This window comes from Ambystoma mexicanum, chromosome 5p, assembly GCF_040938575.1.
Source record: "Ambystoma mexicanum isolate Mex_15411 chromosome 5p, UKY_AmexF1_1, whole genome shotgun sequence".
Classification (NCBI taxonomy): Eukaryota; Metazoa; Chordata; class Amphibia; order Caudata; family Ambystomatidae; genus Ambystoma; species Ambystoma mexicanum.
In genome coordinates, this window is record NC_090930.1 from 249,772,624 (window position 1) to 249,797,774 (window position 25,151).

Here is a 25,151-nt window from a genome sequence, read left to right on the forward strand (position 1 = left end):
CTTAAGCAAAATATTCTACCCTCACTGGGTGGGATATTCCAATAGAAAAATGCCTCGGCCCCATCCTCTGGCCATTCCCTCAGGGAAACATCCCTTAGTCTTCGTTAAAGGCCCTAGCTTTGCTGAGGGGTATTACGGGGCATCTGGAATGCTGCTCTGTGCTAGTTTAGCAGAATTGTGACATCACAAACATTCATTATTACAGGTGACTAGTGAGGTCACAACAAGACTGTATTTAGACAAATATGAGTTATTTATTCACATACTAGGGATTGTTGTGCGTTTTATTTTCCTTCTCTGTTATTCTTCTAAAGATTAGGTTACTAGGTTGTATTTGAATAAGTATTGGTTGTATATTTGTATTATGTTTTATTGCTTATGTAAGGTATTAAATGAACAAAGAAAATCAAAGGGAAAAAAAGAAAATTATTTCTGGATTTGTAGGCTTTCCTTGTATAACAATAACATAGCACATTTCAAAACACACACTTTCAACAAAAAAAAGCGTACAGGTCACAGGTCTTGCACTGAATGAACTTACCCTGGATACCATTTTGCATGTTGCTGCCACGGATCTTCACTGGGCTTCCAATCTCGGAGACCTCCTCCACAGTAGAAGCACATGACTGAATCTGCATCGCCTGGTTAAAGAGGTGAACAAACACGCAAGCATTAAATTGCGTGATTATGGGCATTTATAAATAGAACTTTGGGAATTGTGTCACGCATCAAATATTTAGCAATACACTGCTCAAAGAGCTAAATAATCTTCAATGACAAATGATGTTTTCAGGTTTTAATTGTTTCAGCTAGTATACATTCTTATTATTCAAGAACAGGATGTTAGAACGTCAAAACATAATTTGCCACAAAGAAATACTTCAAGTATAATCAATTTAGAAGAAAATCAATGTATGTCCTGTGAAACATGGGACGCAACAACCTACATAATGGCTCCAGAAATAGGCAAAAATCACCGAAAACTAAAACGAGAAGGCTAGTATCAGGTTTTTTAAATAGCGCTACATGGTGTATTTCTCCCGCTTCTCGCTTAATAGTGTTGTCTAGTAAACAGAGGGAAGGTCATTATCATGGGTTAATGACCCTTTCAGGCGATTAGCGCACAGGGCTCAAAACTACAAGTTTTGGAGTTGTGATGCTTCAGTTAAGCTTAAAGTTAACTTGGTTGAACTTGGATTTTTTAAATAGTGTACAACTGTAATGTAAAGGTGTAAGTATTCTACAAAAGGAAGCACAGAATTTGTCCATGTTTTCGTGCATTTTGGGGCGTTAAAATACATGTTGCCTCACATGCTAATATTGCAGTGAAAAAAGTTCCTTTCTGAGAGGGAGCGTCATGTTTTGTAAACAGGACAGTTGAAGTAAGGACAGGCATGTTTTCCTTAAATGGCAGGCAATTTGTATATGGTTGGAGACAGCATTGGCTTTTGTTGTTCTCTCCCCCATCCCTCTTCACCCCCGAGTGGAGCATGGTTGTGCGGGCAAGTCTCTCGTATTTATTTTTAACTGTCAGTGCTGTTTCATTTTCTATGTCCGATAAATGTCTTTTTGCATGACTTCTTGTGAATTCTGGGAATACAGTCAATATCATTAATTAATGACTGAATTCTGGGAATTCGGATTGGCTGGAAGAGGGTCAATAATGACCTCTTATGGGCTGTGGTTACCAAATTAAATTCTACTCTTTGGAAGAAGGAAGGGCTGGGGAGACTGCTGCCAAGATGCACACTTCAAGGTGTAGGCTAGCCCCATGTCGGGGGCCAGAACTTAACTCGTTCAGCTATCGACCTCATCTTAGAAAACATGAGAAGAAAAACACACAAGATACCAAGTCTCCTTATTTTGCGAGCCTCGAATAGTTACGCCAAAGAATCCCAAGGTAAAAAGGAGTTGCGAGTTGTAAGCCAAATTCAAAATGACATTTCATTTGAATATGAAGTTACTTACCGTGGTCTCATTTCACATGTGAAGAATACACTTGTGCAAGACTGTTTTTAACCTTCACGCAAGAGGAGTAGGAAACGTTGCAATGCCAGTGGTTATTTTCAAGGCCGAAACCATTGTGGGGTGACGCCCTGTCCCACCACGCGAATATTTACCACCTCCCCTACCGACTACAGGCAGTGTTATGTAGTAACTGGGCCCACTCATTCAATGACACGCGAACACGGGATACGACTTTCCTTTACCTTATTGTTCAAACCGATACCCCTTTCCCTTCCCCCTCCCTTCCTTTCTTCCGCTCCTGTTGCGCTTTTGCTTTCCCCTTAAAGGGGCAGGTGTCCTTTCCCACTGCAACAACCCCCCCTTGCTTATCTTGGAAGTTCAATGCCTGCTTCTTGGACATTCGTTGGGGTCGACCGGGCGGGTTGCCTGTCTCGTCGTCTGGTGCCCGTGGCGGGGGGTGTTCAGGTGGCTCAGCAAGTGTTTGAGTCTCGGCCCTTCCTCTTCGAGGGCCGTGTCTTCTTCCAGGTCCTCTTGGAATATCTTGCGAAAGAATTAAGCGTTCCTTGTTATTTCCCCTTGGTCTCCTAGGGCGGTGATCATTGGCCCCTTGATTTCCGTCACCACTAGCGGCTCCGGTCGGTATCAGTAGTCGGTCTTCCGGTTCTGGGCTCGTCTGACTAGCACAATCTCGCCTACGGGGATCTGGGGTTCTCTGGCTCTCCGTTTCCGGCCCACTCCTTGGCTTTCTTCCTTTTCGCGGCTTCTCACGTTCTTATCACTGCGTCTTCTGCCGGAGTGTAGTCTTCCAGCTGTGGCAATCTGGTTTGCGGTTTGTATTTGATCATCAATTCTGCTGGGGACCGGCCGGTCAATCATGACGAGGGGTTTCCTGAGGCATTTGAGGGCTACCACCCGATTTCCTCTCAGTAGCATTCCTTGGTTTGTCGTGGCCAGTTCTCCATGTATCTTTGCCATCCTTAGTAGGTCTTTCCTGTCTGCTTCTCCACCTCCCCCGGCTCAAAGTGTTCTGTGGCCACCCGCCGCCACCTATTGGTGTTCATGAGTTGGACGGCTATTCCAATCATGGGGTCGGCCTGGCTACGTTCCACAAATTGTCTTGTTGTGATTGCTGGGGGAAGGGCATTCAGAGACAGGTAGGCGATGTATTCCTCTGTCTCACCTTGCATAGCGGTGTCTGAGGGCTTGTCCGGGTGTCTCGATAGGTAATCGGCTGGGTTGGCCTCGCCGCCAGGGTTGTGGACGATGGTGTAGTCGTATTCTTGGAGGCGATGCCCCAGCGTTCGATGCATGGCGGTATCGTTATCTTGGGATTCCCAAATAGTGATAGCACAGCTTAGTGGTCGGTAATCAGTACAAAGGTTCTCCCGATGATGAAGTGGTGACATTTCTCGCATGCCCAGACCGCCGCCAGGCACACGCTTGGGAGTAGGCTTGCTCGATGGGATTCAGTGCCCGACTGGCATATGCTACTACGTGAGTTTCTGAGTTGTTTTGCGGGTTAGTCTGGGCTAGTATGGCCCCTAGGCCTACAGGGCTGGCATCCACAGTTATTTCCATGTCCCACTGTGGGTTGAAGTATGCCAGCTGGCAGTTGGTCGCCAGTTCTTGTTTAATCGTGGCGAAAGCCTGTTGGCACTGTTTCTACCAGATGAATGGTTGGTCTTTCTTTAGCAGTTTCCTTAGGGGGCTGGTGAGTGTCACGTAGTGGGGGAGGTATCGTGCTGACATGCCTACGAATGAGCGCAGTCGGACACATCTTTCGGGGCTTGTTAGGTTGACGATGGCACTGATCTTGTCGGGGTCTGCTCTGATGCCTTGGTCTGAGAAGATGTGGCCAAAGAAATAGACTGTGCTTGTTAACTTCACACTTGACGCCATTGAGTGGGAGACCGGCTCCCTGGAGGATGTGGCATACCTCCTTCCTGTGTTATTCTGAACACAAAGATGTCGTCGCTGTGGTTGAAAGCATTATTCACTGGGCTTATCAGTCTGCAAATGGTTTCTTGGAATATTTCGGCCTCTGATGAGATTCCAAAGTTCAGCCTCTTGTAGCGGAATAGGCCTTCATGTGTAGTGAAGGTTATTGGTCTTGACTCGGGGTCGATGACTAGCTGGTGGTAGCCCTGGTTCAGGTCCAGCTTCGAGAACCTGGTGGCCTGGTTGAGTCTCACCAGCATGTCCTCGATGTTTAGTCCTGGGTGTCTCTCCCGTTGGATGGACGTGTTGGGTATTCTCATATCGACGCAAAGGCGTCCATCTGCCTTGGTGACGACCACTAGTGTAGACACCCACGGGGTGGGCCCTTCAGCTCTCTCGATAATGTCATTGTCAAGTAGTAGCTTTAACTCATGCGTAAGTTTGGCTTGTAGGTGAAATCCAATCCTTCTGGGGTGTTGCGGGATGTGCCGTACTGCAGGGTCAATGTGTACTTTGATCACAGTGCCTTTTAACATGCCGACGCCCCTGAACAGGTTGGGAAACGTGATTTTCAGTGTGTCTAGGTCAAGCGCCTCATGGGATATGGCTTGTATGGATTGGGCATTTGGTAGGAATCCTTGAATTGCCTCCGACTGGTCATAGCAGAGGTCTATTAGGTGTAGCGCGATGGCTGTCTTGTAGCTCAATAGACATCTTCCTGTTAGTGGGCTGTGAATGACGTGAATCGTAGTTGGCACTCTTCTTCCTCGATGCACTAAATCACACAGGAATTGACCTTTGGACGTTAGGGGTCGAGTTGCACTTCAATGAAAAATGTGAGCTTGAGATGGCCGTAGGGGATATATCTCGACAAGTGCTTCATAGGTTCTCTGGTTCATTACGTTGATCGCTGCACCTGTGTCAATGAGGAACGGTGTGTCGGTCCCTCCTAGATGGACGGTGACTTGGGGTGCTGTGCTGTCATCTGATGAGTCAGATATGATCCGTACGTATTCTCTACTGTACCGGTCGCATTCGGGATATTGCTCTGTTCCTGGCAGTTCTTCAACAGGAGGATTCTCGGATGGGTCCTGGGCATTGAATTCTATCCTCGGGTCTTCCTCAGGGATAGGCTGCCCTTGGTAGACTTGTTCCGGGTTGTTGTATGTTTCACTTGCCGGCTCCATTTGCAGGTTTTCCACTGCTCGGATGAATCCGGGGTGCGTGGTGCTTCTGGTGATGTTGCTTCTGGCATTGTCTTGTCCCTCTCGGGGTATGGTCGCATGTTTGGTGACCTGGGCGGTTCATATCGTCTATTTGGTGTCATCTGGGTCTTAGGCCTGTAGGCTTGCAGTTGGTGTTCTTTCTCGACACATGCTCTGGAAATGGTTTTCCTGGCCACACCTCATACACATTGCCATGGGGCGAGCTCCGAAACCCCTGGAGCTGTTGGGCCCATCCCAGTCCCCACCAACCAGAAGAGCTTGTCAGGCCCCAAGCAAGCGCCCCAGAGCCTCATGGACTCAGTCCTGGCGCCGTTGGTGCCAGGCTCATGAAATGGGCTGAACTCATGGAACTATTTAACCTGTCTAGTGAGGCTGGGCCTTGGTATAATCCAGGGAGGGGCAGACGGACTATTTTTCTTGAGAAGACAGGGTGTGGCAAAGGGACTACTTTACCTGGAACTACTTACAAGGCTATATAAGCCACACCCTGCATGCAGAACACGCTTCGCGTTATTCTGCACTCCTGCAGCATAACGCTCACCGTGTCTGCTCTGTCCTCAAGCTTCTACAGCCACGCCCCTCAGTGCTTCCATCCATCGGAGCCTGGAAATAGAAAAAGAGAAGAACAGGTGTTACTTCAGCGACCAAACACTTACCTGCAATCCGGTCCATCGGTCGCATCTCCAGCTGGTTTCCTGATCGCCGCCCCTGTTGAAAGGACATCCAGGCAGGTGCCGATACTCACCCGGGATTACGCGTTCCTCCTGGTTTCATTGGAGTGGTTCTTCCATTCTACATCTAGGGACCGCGCTGCGCCTGCAAAAGGGAACAGAAAAAGAAACAGCAGGTTAGTCGCGCACAATACTGAATGAACATTTATTCAGCCACTCGGCGCCTTTCATCCGCGCTATACTCACCTGGATGCAACCAGTCCATTCTTCATCTTGGCACTATGCCACGCCTGCAAAAGGGAACAGGAAAAGAACGGCAGGTTAGTCGCGCTCAGTACTGAACAAACATTCCAGTGACTCAGCGCCTTTCATCCGCGTTATACTCACCTGGAGGCAACTATTTAGCATCCTGGAAGAGTCGAATCTTTTACTTGATTTCTGCACCAAAACTGCATCTGCAAGAGAAAACAAATACGTTTAAACATTGGGACAATAAGACTTTGAGCATCTATACCAAGCTGCTATTGAGGTAGATACTCACCCGATAATCCCAGCATTCCGAAACGTACAGTAACAGCACTCTGGAACAGTGAGGTAACTGCACCCAGAAAAGACTGTGCCTACTGCGCCCCTGCTGAAGGTTAAGCAGGACGGAGACCCAGCCTCATCAAACTCAAAGGTGAGGAGGAGAGGAGTCGGGCATCAGGTGGTGACAAGTAGTGGGACCAATCCAACCCACTCATAGCTAACATCTTGTTTCGCCATTGCAGGCTAAAGCCTCCTGGGGAGGTTAAAAGGGAGAGGACGCCAACATACCATCAAAACTGCGCCAGTACAGTTATCGGTCATACGACTACGTGCTACGCCCCCGTGGAGACCAGGGGAGCGTGAAACACATCTGGCCAATTGCCAGCATTTTCCTTTATGGGGAAACTCGAACCCGCATCGACAGCACTGTCTCTCTGGTTGGGTTCGACGTGCCTCGCTCCAGGAGTCTTTCGAGATTGGGTGCCGAACTGGCGCGTCTGCCCTTGTGGGTTATTGGGGATTGCCGCTATGGTGTCCAGTTTCTTTGGGCTTTCGATGTTGGCCGCTTAGACATTGACACGCTCATAAACCGTTGCTAGTTCCTCCATCTCTTGCAGGGGCAAGTGCTTCTTTAGTAGGTGTTTCCGGAATTGGGAAGACAGACATCCTTCTATTACTCTCAGCTGGATGGCTTCGTCGTCATTGAAGTTTGCGAAGTCACAGTAAGTTATTTTCCTTTGCAGGCATAGGATGAACTGTCCAATTGTTTCATGGTGTGCCTGGGTGCACTGGTTAAATGTGTATCTTTCGTAGTCTCTATTCGGTAGCACCACTAGGCGACTGTTGATTGCAGTGATGAGTAGCGGGTAGGTGGTTCTCTCTTTGGCGGGGATGGTTTTAATGACGCTCTTGATGTCCTTTCCGACGAGGTTGGTGAAGAGGTCTAGCTTGTTGGGGGCGTCTTGGTTGCCCACAGCTCTCATGAACTCTTCAAATTCATCCATCCATTCCTGCCATCTCTGACCTTGGTTTTCCTGAGGCTCAAGCATGAATGGATTAGGGTGGCGCACAAATGACACTGGGTTTGTGGGTGTGACTCCTTTGGGGGTCGGTGCGGCTCCATCTACTGCGGCGCCTCCCGATTGTGACATTGTGGCATGCCGGCGTTTGGATCCCTACCGTGATGTTTGGTATTGGGGTCCGTCAGTCTTCTCGTATGGATAGTCTCAACAGTGGGCTTTGTTGTGGGGCACGCTCTTTTTGTGGGTGATCCTACTTTTCTAGTGGTTTATTAGTGTGGGCTCGCCACGTTCTGTGACACACACTTTCTTCTTTATGGCTGTGTGTGTGTCTTTTCCTTGTTCTCATTAGCTGGTCCTCGCTTTCTAGTAGTTTATTGGTGTGAACTTGCCACGTACTGTGGCACGCGCTTTTTCCTTTGCAGCTGCGTGTGTGCCTCGCCCTTTTATTTTATATATATTTGATGGTCCTCGCTTTCTAGTGGTTTGATGTGGCACACGCTTTCTTCTTTGTGACTACGTGTGTGACTTTCTTTTTGTTTATTTTATATGCTTGATGGTCCTCGGATTCTAGTTTTTGACTGGTATGGGGTCAGGTTGCTTGTGGGGTGTGCTGCCCCTGTCCCCCTCCTTTCGGCCCATCTCCGTACCTCTATTCAACGGCTGCCGTTTCTCCGTGTGTTCTGCTGGGCTCTGCAGTCCTCACCTCCTCCAGCGATGCTGCTGCTGGGCTCCGCAGACCTCTCCTTCACCGGTGATGCTGCGGCTGGGCTCCCTCTGCCCCCACCCTGGCAGTCTACTCACCGTCTGCTGCGCTCTGGGCGTTACGGGCCTCCTGCAGCTGGTCTCCTCTTCGCGCTCCTCACTGGCGGTCTCTTCGCCATCAGCCACACTCCAGGCATCTCGGCCTCCTCAACGGACATCTCGGGTCATCAATCTGCTGGGCTCCTCAGTGATCTGGTGCTCCTCCTCCGCACCGTCACGTCCACCTCCTCTCACCTTGCCTGCACCACGACATCTCCTCTTGCTGCACGGGTGGTGGCTGGTTATGCTGCTGCGGTCCTCCTCCTATGGATCGGCAGCGCACGTCTCCTCCTCCTGGGACTGCAGCGTGGGTTCTCTCGTCGCCAGTTATGTAGTAACTGGGCCCACTCATTCAATGACACGCGAACACGGGATACGTCTTTCCTTTACTTTATTCTTCTCCAAACTGAAAGCCCTTTCCCTTCCCCCTCCCTTCCTCCAGCCCCTCCCTCTCCCATTGCCCTTTCGCTTTCCCCTTAAAGGCGCAGGTGTCCTTTCCCACTGCAACAGGCAGTCACCCCCATCTATCCTGAGATGCTCCATTTTTTGGCACAGCCAGTATGAACTTTCAATGAAAGAGCCTTACACCTAGAAAAGAGACAGTACCTTGACCGATATGTGTTTCAGTTTTGAGCACGGTGGCTTTAATGCACGAATACTTACCAGTAATCTTCATAACTTAGAGTCCCTAATTTTCCACATCAGTCCTGCACTTCTTTAGCGTAGTCAGCCCCAGAGAGAGTTCTAAGAATATACCCACATTTTTCCATACCCCTATAGTCCGAGGGAAGGGCTATAAGATGCAACCATGCCCAGACATCCTCCTCCTTGTATAAAGCTGCAAAATTAATTTGTGAACCCAATTTCAAAAAAGGACGGATGAAGACTGTAACGAGGAATATTAGAGACTGATAATAGAGATTATCAGCAAGTAACTAGGGCATTATCTCCTAGTCCCATCTCCCTCGTCAGAGTCCTTCCTATAGATCTTGAGGCAATAGCAAGGTCAGGGCTTTGAACAACAGAACACTAATTATACTTCAACTTCATTTAAAAAAATGTAAACTTTTACAGCCTGGAGAACACCTGCGATAAAGGAACGAGCCAAAACATCAACACATGAAGCTTGTAGTAGAAAACAAAGGTGTATGGGGAGGTCCAAGTGGCCACATGGCAAACCTTGGATAAGGGGACATCTATGGCATCAGCCCAAGAAGACACCACCCCACTAGTAGATCAGCTCTTTACAAGAGGGGGTAAGAGAACAGTAGGCTACAGATGAACAAGTTACTTAACAACTGGTAACGTTCTTCCTCCAACATATTCCACATCTTTGACATGTAATGCCCACAGCTGTGCTGCTTTGGAAATTTTTCGGCAGATGGCGTCCTGCGTCAAGTCGATGTCTCCCAAAGGCCTCCATCGAGGGTAATGTCATCGGATGTTATAAGTAGGACGCACAGCGCCCGTAGCCTCGGTTCATGTTTTTTTCACTTCACAACGTATGCCATGACCCCGAGTAGATCTGCAAGATTTTGAATTCTATCTAGTAGTAGAACCAAATCTCTAACACAAAGTATTGTACAGAATGATAAGATTGTGTTCTCTCATGATTAGTTCTGTTGAATTGAATGATCTAGTGGAATCATCATATTCATACAAATCATATGAATAGTGAGACATTATTTACAAATGAATACACTATTATGTGATATAATTTGATGTTTTTTCTGCTTTTGTTTCTGTCAAAAATAATTGGAACTCCATTTGTAGTGACTTGATTCTCAGGGATGATTCAGGTCTGTTTTTTGTCATCTTTTTAGTTTTTTATAAAATGTTAATATTTGAATTTGCGGAATTGTGACAATCATTGAAATAAATTGTGATTTTTATTTATGAATTGGCTGTATGTTCAATATGGAGTGTATTTACATTACTGCAGTTGATAAATTGCCAGAATGATAAACCTTGGTATATGATTTAATCTCATATTTAGATAATGTATTATCTATTATATTATATAAGCAGATAGCCAACAAAAGAACACTACCAGGGGTTGTGATTAGTGGCTCTCAGCTGGTAGTGATTCTTCTCCAATTATCATGAAGTGAGACAGTGTGCAGTAAATCATTTTTCTGCAATAACTCAGGTTGACTTTCCTGTTGGGACGCTTTTTGTTTGTTTTTTATGACCGCACACCAAGCCTGCATGACTGCACATAGCCATGTGGGAACGCAAGCTGCAACAGCATAGGAAATTCTTCAGAGGGGCAGGCTGGGAGGGCGATGTGGAATACGTTGGAGGAAAATCCAGTCGAAAGAACGTTACCAGTTGGTAAGTAACTTGTTCTTCGAATGGATTGTGTCCTCCAACGTATTCCACATCTTTGACAGACTCCAAAAGCAGGATCAGTGAAAAGAGGAGGGAGAAGAATTTGGATATACCCAACCAGAAGGCAGAATAGAAACGCTTGACAAAGGTGTGGATGGAAGAACACGTTGCAGCATCAAAAATGTTTTTAACAGGAACTCCCCATTGTAGGGCTGTGGATGTAGCCACGCCCCTGGTGGAGTGACCTCGCAAACCCTCAGGAGGGTCCTTGCCAGCCAATCTGTAGCATTCAGCAATGGTGAGGATAATCCACCTGGACAAGGTCGGTTTGGTAACAGCCTGGCCCAATCGGTGTACAGTGTACCCCACAAACAGTTGGTTGTCCACTCTGACCCTGGACATCCTAGAAATATAAAAGCTCAAAGCTCTCCTAGGGACAACCTATGGAGTCTCTCCTCTTCCTTACCAGGATGAGGAGGAGGAGGAGAAAAATCAGGAAGTACCACCTTCTGGCTCAAATGAAACTCAAGACACGACCTTAGGTAGAAAGGAAGGGCTTACCCGGAGTACAAACCTATCCCTGTGGAACACAGTAAAGGGTGGCTTAGACGAAAGTGCCTGCAACTTGCTCACTCTGCGAGCAGATGTAGCTGCAATTAAGAAAATTGTCTTGAAGGTCAACAGTCTCAAAGGACAAGAGTGCAAAGGTTCAAACGGAGCACCCATCAAGAATTTCAAGACTAGATTCAGATCTCAAACCGGCACCTGAAAGGGGGACAGCGGGAACACATTTGTGAGCCCTTTTAGAAACTGGGTAATCAAAGGAATCTTAAAATAGGAACATTCTTTAGATGAGTGCTTGAAAATAGACAGCGCTGCCAGGTAACCCTTAATTGAACCCACTTGAAGACCCTTGTGGGCCAAAGAAAGCAAGAAAGAAAGAACCATCAGAATGGAACACTGGAAAGGATCGACATTCTTACCTCTGCACCAGTCGCAAAACTTACGCCAACGGCACAGGGATTTGGTTGCCGGACGCCTGGCCGAAAGCAACACCTCCATCACGTCATCTGGGAGGTCCCAATACTTATATCTCAACCTTTCAGAAACCATGCGTGAAGGTTGAGAGTCTTGACCTCTGGATGGAGAACCCCGACACCACCCCACCCCACCTTACCCTACCCTACCCTATCCTCTCTGTGGGGAAGACGGCGTTGAGGACAGATTGACATTTCTAGAAGGTCCGGGTACCACGCTCTCCTGGCCCAATCCGGAGCAATTAGGATCATGTGGGACCCGAACCTCTGCAACCTCCTTAGAACTTGAGGAATGACGGGGACCGGAGGAAACAAGTACAGAAGTGGGAATGACCAATCCACGACAAACGTGTCCCCTAAAGCTCCTCTCTGAGGAAATTCACTTGAGCAATGTGTCTCGCACTTCCGGTTGGCACCAGTTGCGAACAGACCCACCTGAGGGGTTCCCATAAGGGCTAAGATCTCCTGAAGGACTTCCTGAGCTGACTCCCACTTGTGGGAGACTGCACTCTGCCTGCTCAGAGCGTCCACCGCCGCATTCTCCTCTCTGGCCAGATGAACTGCGGAGAGTGAGATTTCCTGCTGTATTGCCCAGAACCAGAGCTGCATCGCCTCTCTGCACAGCGGTAGCGACCCTACACCCCCCTTTTTGTTGAGGTAATGCATGGCCACTGTGTTGTCCGTCATGATCAGGACTCTTCCTGCGTACAAACGGCAGAAAAACCTTCAGGGCTAGCCTGATGGCCCTCAGCTCCAAAAGATTTATGTGAAGTCTGGACTCCAACGGAGACCAACGACCGCTGGTGGTCACCTCGTTGACGTGAGCTCCCCATCCTGTGAAGGAAGAATCCGTCACTACCGTCACTTCCAGCCATGGTTGCCAAAACAACTCTCCCTTCATCAGATTCCCTTTGCTGGCCCACCACAGAAGATCCTGTGACACCTTGAGCGGAATCTGAAGGAGATCCAACATCTTGCCTAAGAATTGGGATCACTGCGTCTTGAGAGCCCATTGACGGGATCTCATCCGCAGTCTGGCCTCCGGCACCAGAAAAATGCAGGATGCCATGAGGCCAAGCAACCTTAAGAATTAGAAAGCCGGGAGACTCTGGGCATGTTGAAATTTGTCGACCATCTGGACAATGTGATGAGCCCTCACCTTGGGTGGCGAGCACTTTCCCAAGGATGTTCCAACACAGCCCGATGTACTGGAGCTGTTGGGAGGGTGTCATATGCGATTTCTTGAAAATGAGGGAGAAGCACAGCTTGTGAAGGGAGCGGCAGGTGAGGCTGAGATGATCCAAGGCTTGTTCAGGAAAATGCACTCGGATCAGCCAGTCGTCCAGGTAGGGGTAGACTTGAACCCCCCCCTCTCCTGAAATACACCACCACCACCACCACCACCACCACCACCATGAGATTGGTGAATGTTAGGCAGAATCCTGTGCAGTTCCCTTAGGGAGCACTACAGAAGATTAAACCTACAGGTGAGAGCAATAAATCCCCTTTTGGTATCAGTCTGTACCACAAAGGTTTAGTTGGTAGCTGTGGCTGAGCAGCGAGACTTATCTCAAGAGGGAGATGAGCAGTATTCAGGGTTTACACAATAGGCCCACAGTGCTATGGCACAAGGAAACACTGACCAAAGCTTTGTATTAAAAAGTAGATATATATTTATTTTATACACTTCTAGTAAAAACATTTATCACAGTTCATAAGCAAGTTAAAGTAAGTCAAACAAAAGAAAACACACTCCTTAGTTAAATTGTAGACCAAGTGAACCAGAGTGAAAACCAAACACAAGGGGTACTCTAGCAATTTCTCACAAGGGAGGGAAAGCACAAGTCATACAGAAATATCTTCTTCTACACCCTAGCAAAACTTCCCATAGTTGTGTGAACCAATTTAAGCAAGGCAGTACATTAGTATAGAGAACAATTAAATGAAAACTTATCAAAATGGCATTTCAAAAATTTTAAAAGTGGGAAGGAAAAGGTGGTTATAAGAGGTAGGTGCACCAACACATTTCTAGTTGAGAAGAAATCTAGAGAAGGCAGTTCTAACAAATTTAGCCAGAGTCAATAGGCCTGTGCCAATGTCAGTGGTACAGGGCAAGGGCCAGTAGCAAAATGTTCTTGTAGCTGCAGTCAAGTCTTTGGTTAACGATTCGAAAAAGTAGATGCAACAGATGAAAGACAATGTTAAAAGAGAGGGGCGGCCAACCCAACAGGTAGGTAAAGGATTTAAAACACCTTTAGCACTACCAAGCAGAGAGGCCGGCCTGGTGGAACAATGTCCCTTAAAAATGAAGAAGTGGCTCCTGCGGTGGCGGTTGTTCCTGTTAGTTCCTGTAGTTCGGGGGATTCAGCAGAGGAAGAGAGGCTCTTGCCGTGGAGGAAGGTTCGAGTCACTGCACTACCGAGGGATGAAACCAGCCACGGTGCTGCCCAGCGAATAAAAGGTACGCTCCTTTAAATCGCGGTCCGGGTGGACTGGTGCCTGGCTATCCGGTCTCGGAGTACAGGGTACTGGCGATTTGACCAGGGCAAGTCCAGGAAGGCTATTGGCAAACCGTTTGGCCCCACCAGCTCAAGGGAAGAAGGCTCTTTCAGATGAAGATCTCCTCTCGTCGTGTGGAGAAAAGTGGTGAGACGCTGCAGCAGGGCTTCACCGGTGGTTCAGTCGTTGCAGATGTCTTTGGCTTCTCTCGTCTTCGGCTTCTTAGTTCCAGTGGCGACGTCTTGCTCTTCCAGTCCTCAGGACCCTGCTTTTATGCAAAAAGATCCCCATTCATACAGCCTAGCTGTCACTCATACAGTGGAGTGGTCATCTTGGAGGGAGACCCTCCAGCCTATCAGGATAGAGTGCGACATGGATTGCTGAGGCAACCCTGTCCAGGGGTCCTACTCCCCCTCCCACACAATGGACCCACCCCAGACTCAGTGGCGCCGAAAGGAGGGCTTCTTGGCAGAAGCCCGCCAAAAGGACGAACAAAGGATCCCCGACCTGGGTTAGGAGTTTAGAAAAAAACACGAGAAAGAATGTATATTAAAGTTCTGGCAAATAAAACCTACCAGAGTAAAGTTAATATTAAAATAAACTGGCGGTATGTTAGAGGCTGTCAGAAAATGTGGTAGCCTCGAACAATGGGAAAATCCCATAGGAAAATATTTGCGGTCGAATATTTACGGTAGTAACCACTTCCACCAGCCAGAAACTTTAGAGAGAGGGACTTTAGGGTACCCTCTTGAAAACGAACATAAGGGAAAACCTATTAACCCTTTCCAGTACCTCCATAGTAAGATCGGTTGTACTGGTTTAGTTCATAAAAATTAACTAGTAAAGTCAATGGGGACTTTACATGCCCTGGGAGGCAGTAGTCAGTCCCAGGGTATGGAGTCTATGTTTGGGGGTCGCTACAACACCCCTGGGTCACTGCACAGAGGGTGCTGTGTAACCCATGTGAATAAAGATGGTTCCTATGGAGGTGAGAAAAACCCCATAGACATGTAACAAAAATAGCCTAGAACACACATAGCAAAAATGCCAAAGAGTGGGAAAAAGAGTCTCACTCTTAGAAGGAGAAAAAAACGAACCCTTCAAATCCAGCAAAGCTGCTGGGGGACTCTATAGGTAAGGGAAATTAGCCATAGAATGAGAATCCTCCCTAACAGTGAAGACCCTCGGGGCGGAGGGCAGCCCAAATGGCAGGACCCGAAACTGAAAGCGCGAGCTGCCAACAGCGAACCTCAGGTATTTTATGTGCTTTGGATGGATTGGCACATGAAAATAAGCATCCTGTAGGTCCAATGACACCAACCAATCCTGAAGTCGAAGGGCCTGAAGGACCTGAGAAAGAGTGACCATCTTGAACTTGTCCTTCCTGAGGAACTTGTTCAAGTGACGCAAGTCCAAGATGGGTCTCAGTCCCCAGTCTTTGTTGGGAATCAAAAAATATGGGGAATACCAGCCCTTGTTCCTCTCCGCCACAGGCATTAGTTCTATAGTGCATTTCTCCAGCAGGGTTAAGATTTCCTGCACAAGGAGCGGATGCAGAATCTTCAAAGAGAGTTTCCCGGTGGATTGTTGTGAGCCCGATTTAGGAAGGGTAGGCAGTAGCCGTGGGCCATTGTTTCCAGAATGCACGCATCTGAAGTAATGGCTCGCCACTCTTCGAGATGCTGAGACAGCCTGCCCCCAATGAGACCTGACCTCATAGCTGTTTCGTAGAGGCTGTGGCAGCGCCGGAAGGCAAAGAGTCAGCTGCTTGAGTGGCTTTGGCACCTCATCCCCGTCCACCGCGCTGACCCTTACAGTGGCCCCTTTGACTGGCCGTTCCTCTCACTCTACCAAAAGAGGAGTAGTGACGAAAGGAACCCCCCCACTGCTGTCCACTAGGACGAAAAGGCGGAGGTTGATGCATAGCTGCACCCAAAGATTTTGCAGCTGCTTTGGAGGTCTGCAACCTCTCAAGGCTCTGGTCAGCCTTGCTGCCAAACAAATGAGAGCCGTCAAAAGGCATGCTGAGAAGACGGGCCTGCATATCCGGTGCAAAGCCAGACTTCCGCATCCACGCAAACCCGCTTATCACGGTGCTCGCAGCCATGGACCGGCTGACACTATCTGCCGTGTCCAACTTAGACTGAAGGGATTCACACATGGCATCCTTGCCATCCTGCAAAATAGCAAGGACCCCATCCCTTTCTTCCCCTTCGGGAATATGCTCAGCCGGCAGAGAGGCAATTCCACAGAGTGTGCGAAAATTTGGCCAATGCACAGGTGGAGTTGGCCGATTTAAGCGCCATACTCCCAGCCAAAAAAACGTTGCGTGCTCACCCATCGAAGCGCTTGTCGTCCCTATCTGCAGGGATGGTAGGGTACGCCGCCTGCCTCGAGGTGGCCGTGGCTGCCTGAACCACCTAACTCTTAGGAGTGGAGTGTGTGAATAGGTAGCTGCTGGATGGGCAGTATTTCTTAGTCAACAACCTGTTGACCGCCGGAAGAGACTCCGGGGTGTTCCAAGCAGCAGCCACCCTTTTCTGTAACGCAATGTGAAAAGGCAACACTGGTCAGTAGATGGACCCTGATCTAAAATGTCAGTCAGGTCATACTTATCGAATTCAACTGGAGGGCCGGACCACCGGACCACCCTAGGTACTCCTTAACTCTCGACAGCAACATCCTATAGGAGGGTTCAGCATGAGCCCCAGGCTCCAGCCTGCCAAACTCCATCTCAGGAGATGTGTTCAGGCCACTGGCATCATGGAAAGATTGACGCAGCTCCTCCAGCTGACTATCCTCAGTAAAGACCATGTCAGGAGCTTCAGGAGTGTCACCAGGAGCACCAAAAGGCTCCAACTGCACATCAGACCTCTCCTCATCCTCATAGATATCCTGTAGAGAATGAAAAAACTCCCTCCTCGGTACAGGAGCAGACCTGGAGTCAAGAGGAGGCTTCACAGTTTAGACAGAGCCTTTCTCAGAGGTTACACAGCTCTAGGGGCCTCCACCGGCAAATTCAGGCCTGTAGGCACGATGGTGTCGACGGCTTCGGCGTCGACAATGGTCCCGAGTGCCTGACCGAGGGCAAGGACCCGACAGGCGCACTCAATAGGCATGACGCCGATGGTGTAGACACCCTCCTCAACACCTTCCCAGACTGACGGTTTTGTCGGGGACGAAGACCGTGACCTGGATCCGGCACGTCTCTGGCGATCTACCAGAGCCTTGTCCCAACGGGACCTCGACGGTTCCCGATTTTTATTGCGGCGACTGCCTGGGCCCGAAGATGTGCGAGCGTTGGACCGAAACCGTTGCCCGCCGGCTTCAACCAGAGGTGCGGACGGGACAGTGCCCCGAGATTGAAAAATCTCCAGCATTTTCTCTTCAATGCCTCACACGCCTCCGGAGTAGAGGATTTAGTGGGGCAAGCCACTTTCCTCGCTTAGCCATCATCTGACGGGAAAGGCGATCAGTGACGCCGCTTCCGGGAGTGCCTCGACGAGGAGGACGAGTGGCAAGAACCACTCCAGGACTGAGATCCCACGGACTCCCTCCGACGGGGAGAGTCACCCCTCGAGTCGTTGGTGGAAAGACCAGTAGTTTTACTGGATTTACAGGGTCTGGATACCCGACCTACCTGCAATTTCCCCTTACGCTCCCACAAGGCCTTGGCAGTCAACAACTGGCACTTCCAGCAGTCGTATGTGTCGTGGCTCTCGCCTAGACACCACAAGCAGATACGGTGAGGGTCCGTGATGGACATCTTGGACTTACAGTCCCTGCACTTTTTTAAGCCTGACCGCGGGCTCGGAGTGGTAGAAGACGACATTATCGAAGAAGATTACACGCGGGACGCAGAGTTCTCAAAGCAAACACGTTTGCAGAAAAAACAGAACTGAGGCTACGGGCGCTGTGCGTCCTACTTATAACATCCAATGACGTCACCCTCGACGGAGGCCTTCGAGGGACATCGACCTGACGCCATCGACGCAGGACGCCCTCTGCCGAAAAATTTCCAAAGCAGCACAGCAGTGGACATTACATGTCAAAGATTTGGAATACGTTGGAGGACACCATCCATTCAAAATGGTCTGTTTAATCAACTTGGCGAGGATAAAATAGGTAGTTTCTTTTCTATTATGGCCTGGGCCAGAGGCCTGCAGCAAAGAATCACAAACGCGTGAACTGTAATTGTTTAAAATATAGGTAGGTATACAGTTGGATCAACATCTAGCAGGTGCACTGTACCATCATCAGGAAAACAATTAGGTGAAAGTATTTCTTGCCGTCTATGAAAAGAGTTAGAACGCCCTGTGAGCAAAGCGGGAGGGAGATGCAGGCAAAGACCATGAGGAAAGGAGAAATATAGGACCCTGCACACGAGCATGTCAATCTCACCCAGCCTCCTTGCCGATGTACTGGCTAACAAAAAACACATATTAAAAGTTGATCACTTTATCACTATCATATTTTGGGCCCTGGGTGTAATGTGGGATTTCTGCAGGGAGGCCAAAACATTTGTACATTCCAAAGTGGTAAAGTGGTTTACACGGGAGGATGAGAGCATAAGAGACTGGGAAGGGTAATCCTTAAAGAGACAAATGCTATTCCGTTGGTCATGAAATGATTGAACACTGCCAACTGCACTCTTAACGAGGCTACAGCTAAACCCACTTCAAAAGGCTCTCAAGAAATCAGGAATAAGGACATGGTCGGAAATTGCTTTTTGACACCCTCTAGTGAAGCACAACCAATGCCTACTGTAACTCACATATGTAGAGGGGCACATTTCCCCCATTGGTTCTAGAATCCTCTTCAAGGCCATGACCGTGCTCTATATAATTCTACATGATCAGGCACCAATAAAACTAAAGGACACCTTCACTGGTACACCCTGCCTAGACCTCTCAGACCTGCTCACAAGTTACTTGCCAAGAGTTCATGGTACAGGGGGGCGTGGCTTGAAGCGCCGCTGATGAGGCTGCTCCCTTGAGGTCAGCCGTTTGAAGCCTGCCGTTTCCGCAAAAAGATGCAGCTTCCCGCACCTCCACCGGGACCTTAACCACATCTAAGGCCATCAGAGCGTCTGGGGCACCAGCGGTCCAAAGATGGGGGCGTAACGTGCTTCGGGGACGTGGCTGTACCGCCAGCTTTCCGCAGCTCCAGTCGGCCACCAGCATTCAAGATGGCGGACGCCAGCGTACCCCAAGCCCGAGGTCGGCATTGAGGGTGCTGGGGGCGCCCCCTGACACTGGGGGCCCCCCCGGAGCGGCCGCCCTGCCCCACCATTCAAGTTCCGGAGTCCTGCGGCTCCTGAGGAACACGCAGCGGCCTCTTTGCTCGGGCTCTGCGGGGAAGGTGCCCGCAGAACACCCTGCGTGGCTTTGGCTGCAGCCCGGCCTCCGGCGGGGTCCACAGTGCCCCTCCTGGCGGTCTCTCTCTGACGGACCTGTGCCCGACGAACCTGTGGCCCGCGAGGAGCGGGCTCCGGCTCCAGCGCCGGCGTGTGAGGCGTCGCTGCTACGGTGTCGCCTGGAGGGAGGACCCGAGGCCGGGCGGTCTTCACTGGGGGGTGGGGGCTGAAACGCTGCTCGCCTGGGCCCCGCGCCGGTGGGAATCTCGGTCCTCACCCGGCACCAGGGGTTCAGGCAGAACTCCCGGCTCCATCCCCCCTGCGCCCCCACCTTTGCCTCCGGTGATCAGCCCTGTACTGGCCCGGGCGGTAGATCTCCACCTGCTGTGCAATCACCTCATCCAGCTCCTGGGGCGCCCCGGCACACCTTCATCCAGGCCTCCTCCCCCGATAGGGGGAGCAGAGGTCCCACGGCTCTCTCTTCCTTCCTGGCTACAACAGGTGCCGGTGCAGCAGAAGGTCTGTGCCCCTGAGCCCAGAGGTGCTCAGGCCCATCCTCGCAGCAGCAACCTCCTCCCCAACTAAAGCATCGGAGGCCCGGCCTCCCCTCAACGGATTTGGGGGTCCCTCGTCGCCTCCACCACAACCTGAAGTATTCCCCTTTGGGGGACAGCGGGGACCCTCCCACGCTTCCCTGTTGGACCGGACTCGCCCCAACAAGCATCCCCGCTTCGGTGGGAACCCACGGCCACCTTACTCCGGACGCACCCGGGGCCTCCAGGTGGTGGCCTCAGCCCTTCGGGCCTCCTCCAGGCCGCTCGGGGAACCCGCATCTACGAGCCCAGGCGGCTAGGGCACCAAGCTTAGCTTCGGAGGACTTGCACTCCCCGTGACCCTCTCTTCCCGGGGCGCCCCGGCCCATAGCCCCGGCCCATTTCCTCCCCTCTCGCCTCCGTGGCTGTCTCCGGGGTGACCCTCGCTGTCGCAAGCCAACATTACTTAGCCCAAAGAAGAGCCTCCAAGGCAGAACAGAATCTTGCCACCCCATCACAACATCCACCCTGCGTCTTGCACCATGACCAAACAAACAAAAGCAACCAAAAAACGCGGACATAGCCACCATGCTGACGGCCCCTGACAGGGGGAAGAAACCCGAACTCGCCGGCGCCCTCACTGCCAGACCATCAAAAGGAGGGGGGTCACCCCAGCCACCAGAGGCGACTTATTGGCATTTATGGCAGACATTAAGGCCGAATTTAGAACCTGCATGACAGAGCTCTCCTCCAACCTGGAACGAACCAACAACAGAGTCACTGAAGTGGAGCAGAGACTGGGGGAGGCCGAGGACCACGCGCAGGACCAAGCAACAACGCTGGGCGAAATCCAACAATCAGTCAAAGCCCTTCAAGATAGATGCGAAATCCTGGTATTCAAACAAGAGGACTTGGAGAATAGGGCCCGCCGCAACAACCTCTGGATCCGAGGCGTTCCCACCTCGGTCTCGGACAAGCAACTGGCTGAATATGTTGAGTTCTTCCAGGCCCTCCTCCTGGACCTAGACAAGTCCCTACTATTGCTGGACCGCACCCACAGACTGCGCCCACGCCCCGGGGTGGAATCGGACCCCCTCTGATGTCATCACCAGGGTACATTTTTACTCCACGAAAGAGGCCATTTCCGCCATTAGTCGCTCAAAAGATGACCTCACTTTCCTGGGCTCGCGCCTACAGATCTACCAAGATTTCTCGCTCCTAACCCTTCAGAGGAGGAAAGCACTGCGACCCCTAGCCCTTTTCCTTCAAGAACGACAGGTCCGGTACAGATGGCTCTTCCCAACAGCCCTGCAATTCTCATACAACGGTACTTTGCGGAGAATTGCCCAGCAAGATTATGCACCCTTCCTCCCCCACAGAGGCCGCTCCGATGACCTCGGAGGAATCGGAGAACCGGAAGTCCACCCCCGCTCCACAGCCCGGACGGTCCGCTTGGTCGAGAGCCTCCCGAAACAACAGGAGGAGGTAAATGGCACACAGGCCTTACAACTGGAATAAGTGCCACACAATCAACCTAGGGGCTCGGCCCCCCTCTACAACGACTTGCTTTTTCCGACGCTGCCGAAGGTTATTATAGCTCAATACGGCGGGCTTCACCAACGGCCCATGTCCATTCCAAGGTTCACTCCATCTTCAGGTCCTTGGAAACCCAAGTTACATTGACGACTCATCTGGCTCCGTTGGCCGGGGGTTTGGCCGCACTCATAATGTCGACCATCCCGCTAGTTGAAAAGTTAGCCCCCCTTTGGGGGCTCCTGTTAAAACCCCAAGAGCAGGACAGGCCAATCTTAACCTTCACACATGATTGCGTCTGACCGTCTCCCTTCCGGCCCCCTCCCACCGGAACTTAACATAGCTGGGTCCCCAACCCAGACATTACGATGCCCTTCACTAATGGTTAACGGGCTAAACTCCCCCACTAAACGCAAATCGATCCTTCAGAAACTACAGGATGAGGACGCCGGGGTAGCGGTGCTTCAAGAAACTCACCTCCTCCCAGCAGACTTTGGGCGCCTACGCTCAGGTCTATACCCACTTCAATTCCTCGCCTCAGGGGGATGCAAGGGTGGCACGGCGATCCTCTTCAAAAAAGGCCTAAATCCCCAGATCTTGGACTCTAGATCATGCCCAGAGGGAGGCTTCGTGGCAGTGAAATGCCTCTTGATGGGAGATCTGTAATACCTTTGTCTCAGTATACGCGCCCAATTCGGGACAAGCAAGCATCTATGATTCCCTGGGCTCCGCCCTCTCGGGCTTCATGGAAGGCCAGACTATAATGGGGGGAACTTTAACGGAGTGCCGGACCCCACCAAAGATAAATCTCATCCGCCTTCCCCAGGGGACTTCGCGCTAGCCCTCAGCCTCTTACGCCTGTTCAGAACCTTGGAGCTGGTGAACGCGTGGCGGGTGCTACATCCTACCGAGAGGGACTTCTTTTTTTCCCATGTCCACCGAACCTTCTCGAGGATAGACCTCCTCCTAACCTCGCCCCAAACCCTCTCCTTCGCCATTGAGGTCTCCATTGGCCCAATAATCCTGTCAGACCACGCACCAACAGTCATGGAACTCCGAATCCAGGATCCCAGTGCCGACTCCACATGCAGGTGGTCACTCTATGACCCGATCCTTAACGACAAGCTGGTCAGGGACAGGATCGCAAACACAATTAAAAACTTCCTGGAGGACAACCCCGCCACGGATACTTCATACTTCCCTCGCAAATAATTGGGATGCAATGAAAGCAGTGATCAGGGGAGCCCTGATAGCACAAGGGGTGGCATTCCACCGCAATCGTCGGCAAACCCGGCAAGCCCTCGAAGAGGAACTGCAAACAGCAGAGGAAGCCCAGAAAAGGAAGGGGTGGTCCCCCAAGACTGACCACGCCGTCCGCTTGGCCAGAAAGAAATTACAGGCCCTCTACGCTGAACACACCGCGCAGCTGATGGCCAAGACTAGGAAATTCTACTATGCCAAGAACAATAAAGCTAATAAGTTTCTGGTAGCCAAACTGGCCAAAAACGAGACGAGCCAACACTATCACGGGGATCCGCGACCCGCAGGGGAAGATGCAGTATTCTGAATCGGAAAAACAATGGCTGGCTGTGGACCACCTAACTCAAGTGATGACTGCTCGCCCACGGAACCAATCCGAACAGGAGGAATACCTACGGGGGGCATTCCTGCCATGCCTGTCCACGGCAACGAGAGAGATCCTGGAAGCTCCAATCACGGACGAGGAGGTCGATGAAGCCATTAAAGCCCTCAAAACCCGCGGCTTCTCCTCGAGATTCTACAAAATATTTAAAGCCCAGTTGATCCCCCCGATGGTTACACTCTTTAACTCTTTCAAAGAACCTTGATCGGTGACTCCCTCAATGCAAGAGTCCACTACAATCCTCCTCTCTAAACCCGGGAAGGACCCGAGAGACCCGGCCTCGTACAGGCCAATTGCTCTGCTAAATATAGACGCTAACCTCTATTCCAAGATCCTGGCCAACCGGCTATCGCACATCCTCCCGACCCTAATTCACCCCGACCAAATGGGCTTTATCCTGAACAGAGCGGCAGGGGACAACATCAGAAGAACCCTGAACTTGGTAGACATTGCCCACCGTACCGCCCAGGGACTCCCACTAATGGCCCTAGATGCCACCAAAGCCTTTGATAGAGTGGACTGGTCCTTCATGAAACTAACCCTGGGGGTCTTTGGCCCGACCTTCCAATCTATGGTAATGGCCAATTACGCATCCCCCAAGACACTCCTGAGGATCAATGGCCTATTATCATCCCCGATCCCCATGACCTGCGGGACAAGACAGGGCTGCCCTCTGTCCCCTCTTCTCTTCGCGCTAACAATGAAGCCGTTTGCCCAGAGAGTTCGACGGAACAAGCACATCAAGGGTCTTCAAGTAGGTTCATCCCAACACAAATTTGCACTGTACGCCGATGATGTTCTTCTGATGCTCTCGGATCCCAACTCCTCAGCCAAACACGCCCTGGCTGAAATAGCCAACTTCGGGAGGGTCACCGGCTTTACTGTTAATCTTTCCAAATCAGTGGGCCTGGGCATTGGCCTCCATCAGGAGGAATAAGAGGCATTAACCAGGCTATGCCCGATCAGATGGAAGAAACAAGCTATCCCCTACTTGGGAGTCCACATTACAGCAGACCCAAAGGACACATATCTGGTGAATTTCCCCAGGCTATTCAGTGAATTGGAGGGAGACTTGAAGCACTGGTCCACCCAGGAGATCTCCTTGATGGGGCGGATCACGGCCGCAAAAATGAACCTGCTCCCGCGATTTCTCTATGCTTGCTCCTCCCTTGCAGTAGCCATCCCAAAGCTGGCTCTCCAGGCTCTGCAAAAGAAAATGCTGAAGTTCATTGGGAGAGGCAAAAAAGCTAGGATCCTCCACAAAACCCTGCTTGGCAATGCCAGATTGGGGGGTCCCCGACCTTCGAGCCTATAAGGTAGCAGCACAGCTGGCACACGTCCATGCTTGGCAGATCACTACAGACCGCCCTCGATGGGTGGAACTTGCACAAGCCCAGCTGCCGCTCGCCCTGCGATTCCTCCCACACATCCAGCCTCCCCTGAGAGAACACTGGAAGACACTGCTAACTACCAAACATACGCTGAGCTCATGGGACTGGGCCCTAAAACAAAAAGGAATCCCAAGGGGACAAAGCCCACTCTCCCCTATTTTTCACAACCCAAACTTCTCACCGGGATCGAAACCCCGAAACTTCCAGAACTGGATCGACGGCGGCCTTGAGACCCTGGAGCAGCTATACGCCGGAAACACGCCACGCACCTTTTGAACAATGTAAGGCGATGTTTCAGCTACAGGAAACGGAAAGATTCACGTACTGCCAACTCCGTCACTGGTGCTCACACCCCCAGACCCTCTGGCGGCCCTCCGCCCCCTTACCTCTCTGGAACTAACACTGAAGGACCTGCCTTCCCGGAGTAGGCTCTCAACCTTGTACAGACGCCTCTTGGGGGACTTCTTAAGTGCAAGAACGCGATGCATGGCCCAATGGGAGGCAGACCTGGGTCACCCGATCGAGGATCAATCCTGGGTGGACATCTGGACTCGCACCCACTCCTCATCTACTTGTGTGACCAACAAGGAATGCGCATATAAACTGATGCTACGATGGTACTACCCCCACCCTTAGATTACACCACATGAACCCTCAGGTAGACCCTTCTTGCTG

General features: G+C 50.7%; 1 protein-coding gene across 5 annotated transcripts in view; it reads right to left on the bottom strand.

Annotated features, from left to right (window-relative positions):
• Positions 1-25,151, bottom strand: part of XIAP (X-linked inhibitor of apoptosis) — a 683,213-nt gene that overhangs the window by 446,027 nt on the left and 212,035 nt on the right. For all 5 annotated transcript variants that reach the window (XM_069612668.1, XM_069612665.1, XM_069612667.1 and 2 more), the window contains exon 3: positions 542-641. In XM_069612668.1, coding sequence (XP_069468769.1) covers positions 542-641 — 100 coding nt within the window. The remainder of the gene's footprint in view (positions 1-541; positions 642-25,151) is intronic.